Source organism: Rhincodon typus, chromosome 2 (genome assembly GCF_021869965.1).
Source record: "Rhincodon typus isolate 14 chromosome 2, sRhiTyp1.1, whole genome shotgun sequence".
NCBI lineage: Eukaryota > Metazoa > Chordata > Chondrichthyes > Orectolobiformes > Rhincodontidae > Rhincodon > Rhincodon typus.
The window spans coordinates 103736821-103744072 of NC_063333.1; the positions used below are offsets into that span (position 1 = coordinate 103736821).

Here is a 7252-nt window from a genome sequence, read left to right on the forward strand (position 1 = left end):
ATTGAGAGTTCCTTCCTTGTGCAAGTGCGTAACAGATTGAGGCCTCGCTCATGTCACTCATCGTGTGAAAAGATATGTTACACGAATAAAACAAAACAAAATACTGTATATGCTGCAAGTCTGCACATTATTGGAAACACCCAGGAGATTATGCAGTATCTGTGGAGAGAGAGGATTAACTATAGGGTTGAAAAGTTCTGACGGAAATTGATAGATTTGAAACGTTAATCATATGTTTACAAGCATCTGAAACTTTAAAAAAAATTCACATGGGTAACTGCGAGACTCCGTACCTACTTGCGTAAATACTATAAAAGCTATACCTCCCCCTCAATTAGCATTTTGGATAGAAACAGAGTCTCTATCACGTGTGTAAATAGACGGCGTGGATCTCCTCGGTGACTGGTGAGTCAAATCGACAGTCTAATATATGTGCTCAGGGCCGACCTCCCCCCCCCCCCCCCCTCCGCCGCTACCCCGCCACCCACCTCTGGTACTATCCATAGAGGGAGCTGTCGGCCCACAGTTTCCCCAGTCTGGTAATCTCAGCTGCTTCAGCGCGGCACTGTACACATGAATTGAGCGCGCCACGTCAAAATTAGCAACGTCTCATCCGAAAGAGATGGGTTCCTCTTCGTGTGAAGTGAAACTCTATATCTAACTGAGCCAACCTTGTGGCAACGTGGAGTTGAGGAGACTGCAGACTGTGACAGGCTACACAAAGGCGAGCGTGTCGCCTCAAATACAATCCGACAAAATGTTCATACAGCACTGTTAATAATATTGCTGCTAAATAACTGTAGAAATAGTTAGAGTCTGAGAACTAAGCATCATATTTTTAAAGTTACTATTTTAAATGTACTTTGGAAACGACTTTAACGTTTCACTTCTTTAATAGTTGTCATATGCAACATAGATCACTTAGATTCCATTTTTAAGCTCCGAACAAATCATTTAAATACATTTAGATACATTTAGAATCTTGTAAAATGACCAAGTTATTATTCTGGAGTTAACACACGCCGTCTTTTCTTAAATTAAATAATCTATCACATTCCGACAAAAAACCATTTTCGTTAAATATCATTTAAAAATGCATTGAATATAAAGACATCAGAATCAAATATAATATTTTTCTGCATAACCTCATACAAATGGCGTATGTGCCTAAATACTGTCGATAATGTAACTTTATCTCTCGGAAGGTTTTTTTTGTGCTTGTCAGACAGCAGGAGAGAGCGTTATTCCCAATGAATTGAAATCAGCCGAGCAATCGATACTCGTTGCCGCGACTCTTTGTAACTATTTTATTTCACAGTTGCTATTATTTCCGATCCGTGATGAGCCTGTCTTTTTTTTTCTTCCCCCACCTCCCTGTTTGGACACAGACTTGCCATATTATTTTTTAATTGCTTTAGCAGCTGTTTGCTTCATTGAGCTCCCCCTTTTCCACCAGGAGCAGCCATCTGTCGAGTTAGTAGCACCTTAAAGGTCACTGATTGGTTTCATAGGGGACCAGGAGAATAAACACTGGGACATTTACTTTGCTGAGATCGCAACTTTAGTTTGGAACAGTGTTTTTATGTCTGTTTCTCGTACCCTCCCCTTTAGAATCAATGTTACGTTGTAGATAAAATAGTCCGGAAAGCAGCAATAAACCGTGAATACAAAAATACGTTCAGGCCGTTTTCTTCAGCGTCCCGTCCTTAATACACTGACATTCCATTCAAAATCCTGCAAAATGTGACGCTTTGAAAATCAATACAAGGTCACGTAAGGTTACGTGGAGATAGGAGGTTGCTCTAATTTCTTTTAGTTTATTAGACAAAAATATATGATTCTGACAAGTTCTGCTCACGCGCTTATTTACAATTATAATCACTCTATATACATAAAAAAACACGGAACGTGGGAAAATAATTACCAAACCAATAATGATCGCGTCAGGGAAAAAAAATCAATTAGAATAACACGTGCTGATATGTTACAATGTCAAACAAATCGTTACATATTTGTCAAGCTTTTGAAAGGGACTTTGTATTCGACACTGCGGCAAGAAAACTGAAGCAAAATTAGCTTTTTTTCAATTTTTTTAAAAAATTTTTTTTCAACGGTAACACTTCTTCAGACGGAAGAGATGGTTGCTAGAACTCGTGTTCCTTCCTGCTGGGGCCGTGAGCTGTAAAGTATAAAAGCACAAACATTTGAGTACCCAGTCCTGTAAGATATTGTGTAAACAAATTATTCCTCTCAAAAAGACCAAAATAAAAGTTCCAGACTCAATAAATACGTTCTATTATCACTAAATGTATAAACATTGACGGATAATTCCCAAAGCATTCTTTCTTTAAAATAAATAAACTATAAACGTTGTATAATGTACAGAATGCAGTGTATTATTGTGACCTAGCTGCCTTTTTGAAAAAAAAATGTTGCGTTAACCATAAAAACTCACCTTTCATTTACGGGCTGAAATGATATTTTTAGCGGTTGTGATGGAGATTCGCCTGGAATACATTCTCTTTCTGGAAAATAAAATAAACATTCCGGTCAGTCTCTAGGCAAAAACATGATTTGAGTTTTGAAGTTAAAATGCAAGTTTAGAGAGAAAGAGAGGGGGGAGAAAACGGTTGTGTTTGTCCTTTGAAGCTCAGTTACATTGCTGGAAGCCGTCAGATCTGGCATAGGTTGAGAGCTGAATATATAACATTAAAAATGTAAAGCTCACTGGAGAGTTGTGTGTGTAAAATACCTGTGTGTTTTGGGCTGGGAATGTCTGTTGATTTTTCATTGCTCACTGCTCCCAGGGCTGCTGTTAGCACAGAAGGCTGTTGCTGTTGAGGATGTTGTGGATGATGATGATGATGATGATGATTTACACCCAGAAACGACCTGACATTTAGCAAAGAGTTCTGGCCCAGGAAAGCGCCGTTTGTCCAGTTATGAAACTTGCTGATCTGACAAGTATAGAGTCCGTGGTTTGAGAGAAAAGCTGGGTGCTGAATGGTCGACGGCGTGTGGCTGGACGGAGAACATTTCTGGGCGCTGTCCGGGCTGGTTGCAGTCTCTGCCAAAGACCAGATTTTGGGTTTACTGTGATTTGGGATTAGCACATTTCCTTGTGCTAGAGATACACCCCTGGTGCCATTGTTTTCAGCAATACTTCCATCTACTCTGTCCGTCTCCTTTGCTTTACTGTCACCTTCAGATCCCCGCAATGTCCGATCATGCTCTCTCTCCATGTCTGCTTTCTCCTCCTCATTACTGAGGTTCAGTTTTTCCTCCTCTTCTTCATTACTTTGCTCCTCGTCGTTTTCGTCAATTTTATCGATGTCGATGCTTTCCAAGTCAATCTCCTCGTCCTCCTCCTTTTTCTCGTTTTCCCCTTCAGTATCGCTGCCGTAGAGAGTACCGTCATCACTTTTATTCCGAGCACCCCAAGTCATTTTATTCTCTTTCTTGAGTCTCCTCCTGGCGTTGGCGAACCAGGTGGAGACCTGGGTCAGGGTCATCTTCGTGATGATGGCCAGCATGATCTTTTCTCCTTTAGTCGGGTAGGGGTTCTTCCTGTGCTCGTTCAGCCAGGCTTTGAGAGTACTTGTGCTCTCCCGGGTTGCGTTTTTGGGTCTGGCAGGATCTCCATACTGAAATTGTCCATAGGGATAATAAGCAGGAGCCGCATGTGCTGCAAACGTCGCCGGGTGAACACCAGGATTATCCTTTAATTCATACTGTGATCCCTGAAATGAAATCACACAAAGGGAGAAGAATGCAGAAAGGAAAGTAAGTTAAAACAAGGCCAGGTTTGTATCATACATTGTCTGCAGTCGGCCATTTGTAGAGAGAATTCGACGCGAAAATAGGACACACAATAAGCAATTGACGTTATGGAACACCACTGTGTCCTCAAATCTAAATTTGGTTTTCCCAGGAATTAGTGCTACGTTTTGAAGCTTTTATTTAATTAAAGTAAATTAAACTTTCTGCAAGACAAGCAAAAGAGAAATCATGTCGCCACAACTGTATAATTAGACCAAACTTTAGTAACTTAAACTCGAACTCAACATAAATCCACATTTAGTGAACAGCTGCCAAATATCATTTGCAGCGAAATACATGCAACATAGCTATTACTGACCAAAATACCGAATTTTAAATAGAAATCTTAGCATTAGTTATTAGAAAACCTACATTCAATATTAAAGACCGACACTACAAATTTAAATTATGTAAGTGATGGGTTGTAATGTCATTCACATTTTAACTGAGGTTTAAATTGCAGGAGTAGAATCTAAGCCAAACACTCTATCTCATGTTTTCTGTTTGTAATTGGTTATGTAAATCTTTACAAAAGCTGTGTTAAAATATTGAGCCAATCATTTCAACTAAATTTTCAGAAGACTCACTCTTCCAAAACATGCTTTAAAACAGTTGAAACAATATCTTTTTCAATATTGAGTGACTGATTTCAAAAGTAAATTATGCGGTAGGAAGATTAGATGACGGAGACCTTTTCTCATGATTGCGTTTCAGCGTTACAAATCAAACATTGCATGGGCATTTTAGAGCGAGGTAAAGGAGTATTTTTAAATCTCTGGACTGTGCTTACATGTGTGTGTTCCCGAGTTTATTTCTACCCCTTGAAAAGATATTCCATGTTAAATTTAAAAAGTTGGAAGAAATTACATAATTCAGTTCACGCTGATATGGCTGCAGTGTCAACAATGCAAAAGAAAGCGGTCTATTTATGGATCTTTAACTGATATTCAGAAATGCAAATTATGCTCAGTTTTTTTTTGCAAGTTTAACTAGTATAAACTTGGAAGACTTTATATTAATTCTTTTTTTTCTGCATAGAAGCACTGTGCTCTTCTAGTTTTGCAGAGGCCAACTCTCTCCCTGTATTAGATAGGATTTGGGATGACCATTAACATTTCCATATTACGTGCTTATGGCGTTGTATGATGACTCCAAAGACACTTGATCAAAAAAATACCATCTTAACTGTTCTGGGAAGGCTACATGAATTTAAATTCAACGGCAGTGCCTGTTATCTGTTCCAAGAGCAGAATGAACAGGGCGTCTGAGTTATTATCAAGCCAACAGGAAATCTTCACAAACTAGAGGATCAGTGGCCACCATTCAATATTTTGTAGACAATTGTCTGGGATGATCTCAAAACAAAATCTCCTTGCACTTCTCGGTCTCGACATGAGATGACTAGATTTCCACCCATGTAAATCTATGTAAAACCCGAATTTGCAGTGATCGTTCATTCATTTTGAAGGTTATAAAATCAGTATAGAAACGGTTAATTGCCAAACTTTTTTGCATTTTTTAACCTGTGCTATCTGACATCCGCAATTGGAATAATCAAAATAAATCAGATACTTTTAGTCGCATTATGTGACGCACAAAATAAAGTGAGGTGCCCTCATTCTCTGTATCGTGTGGATATGACAGGTTAAAACAAAGCTCTGCGTTCAGTTGCGGATTGCATATATTAACTGCAGTCTTGACCAAAACTCAGACAACTTTGGCCTAGCTCGTCCAAAATGATACTAAGTCAACAGACGCTGCCATGATCGTCGGATATGGTGAGGTGGCCACGTTTAATCAGAAAATACAACGATAAGAGTTTCTAACGTGCCCCTGCGCGGTGTTAACAAAAAGAACGGGGAATATGGCCGGACGAAAGAGAATGTCAAACTTTTCAAAGCTGGTTTCTAATTCCCTCTACCCACGGGCCTAATATTCCTTTCGCACTGCAATCCGGAACAGTGATTCTTGAGCGTTTACATCGTATTTATGGCACTAATTTCAACCAAAAAATAAGAAAGGCATAATGATCGCCGTTTACTGATATAACATTCAGCAGTGCACGAGCGGCCAGATAATGTCTCACTGCTCAATAAGCTCGGTGCTATAACTATAGATGGTTTTGATTAAAATTAGGAAAAAAAATGTTTCTCACCTCAGGTCTTTTGCATATTTGTGGGGTTGCGCACGAGACAGAGATTTTTCTAAACTTTACTTTAGCCGTACAAACTGGATATTATATATATATATCCCAGCGTTTCGCTAAGAATGGTCCGTACAAAGTGTGGCAAAATACTGATTGCACTTACCATTTGGGAGAACATGGTGAGATCGGTGGTGTAGGGGAGGAAAGCGCTGTAGTTCTGGGCTGTGTAAGGGTTTGCGTACATTCCCAGCACCGAGGTTACAGCAGCGGCGGTGGGGTTAGCCCCAAGCTCGGCTCCTCCTCGGGAAGAAGCCAGCACTCCCTGCCGATCGGCAGCGTACACAGCCTGGCTCGCACTTAAATACTGAGGATACCCTAACTGAGGGAAGGCCATCTCCTCGGAAGAGATCTTCACGAACTCAAAACACAGCAAAAGGCAAAAATGATAGGATAGAAAAACTCGCTCCCGGTCGCCTCCAAATCCCGTCTCTTTTTGTCCTAGCCTGCAGAATCTCCCTGTAAGCGAACTGATCGCCAATTCAACTCCAACTGATGTGTCTGCCCATAGGTCCTGGCAGATCCGTAGATATCATTTGAAGTTGATGCTTTGACTGACAGGTCACTTTAGCGGCAAGCCCCTCCTAGTTTGGAACATGTGGCTTCGCACGGTTGGGCCACTTTGTGTTGTGTTGTGTTAAATGTTTTGCATTCGGATGTATTCAGTGAAGCACCCACTGGTGTACGACAACCTGTCTACATGATTTTACAGCTGTCCAACACTGTTATCCCCCCCACCCCTTAAACCGTCCCGTGTCCTTTTTTTTTGTACAACCTCTCGGATTGTTTTCTAGCCCCCAATAAAACAAGTGTCAACACTCGCACCAGCCAAGAGCTATTATTCACGCATAACTTAGTCATATAAGCAGGGAAAATAGATGAATCTTACACTGTACTGAGCTGAAAAGGAGCTGACTTTAAAAACCAAAAAGATAGATCATTATCAACTACTCCAAATTACACCAGATATGCGCTTATTGTGGTGTCAGTGTTATGGCGGGCCGTATGAAAGAACTGATGGAATAACGAATACCAGGGAATTCATTATTTATGCATTGTTAAACAGGCCAGATTGCCAGTGTGTTTGGGATTAGCAGTGAAGGAAAGAGCCGGTCTTTTTTTATTTCTCTTTGTGTCATGTATATATTTTTGCTGTAATCTTTCTTTCACAACTGCTGCCTTTATTTTTGCTGTCTTCCCGCACTATCAGGGCCTGCGTCGATAGGAAAA

The 7252-nt window shown here is 40.3% G+C and overlaps 1 protein-coding gene across 1 annotated transcript; it reads right to left on the reverse strand.

Annotated features, from left to right (window-relative positions):
- Positions 1 to 1186: 1186 nt before the first annotated feature.
- irx1b (iroquois homeobox 1b) lies at positions 1187 to 6516 on the reverse strand. The gene is made up of 4 exons (XM_020535741.2): positions 6129 to 6516; positions 2753 to 3740; positions 2456 to 2525; positions 1187 to 2179 (listed from the first exon to the last, which is right to left on the reverse strand). Exons 1-4 carry the CDS (start codon positions 6357 to 6359, stop codon positions 2125 to 2127), a joined length of 1344 nt encoding a protein of 447 aa, XP_020391330.2. The 5' UTR covers positions 6360 to 6516; the 3' UTR covers positions 1187 to 2124.
- Positions 6517 to 7252: the final 736 nt, after the last annotated feature.

What these genes read in the sequence shown, in the direction of transcription:
- irx1b (XM_020535741.2), bottom strand. Translation starts at nt 6,359, where the DNA reads ATGGCCTTCCCTCAGTTAGGGTATCCTCAGTATTTAAGTGCGAGCCAG. An exon ending in TCCCAGCCCAAAACACACAG is followed by an intron (nt 2,526 to 2,752) that starts GTATTTTACACA and finishes TTTATTTTCCAG; the next exon opens with AAAGAGAATGTATTCCAGGC. An exon ending in TTTCAGCCCGTAAATGAAAG is followed by an intron (nt 2,180 to 2,455) that starts GTGAGTTTTTAT and finishes TATACTTTACAG; the next exon opens with CTCACGGCCCCAGCAGGAAG.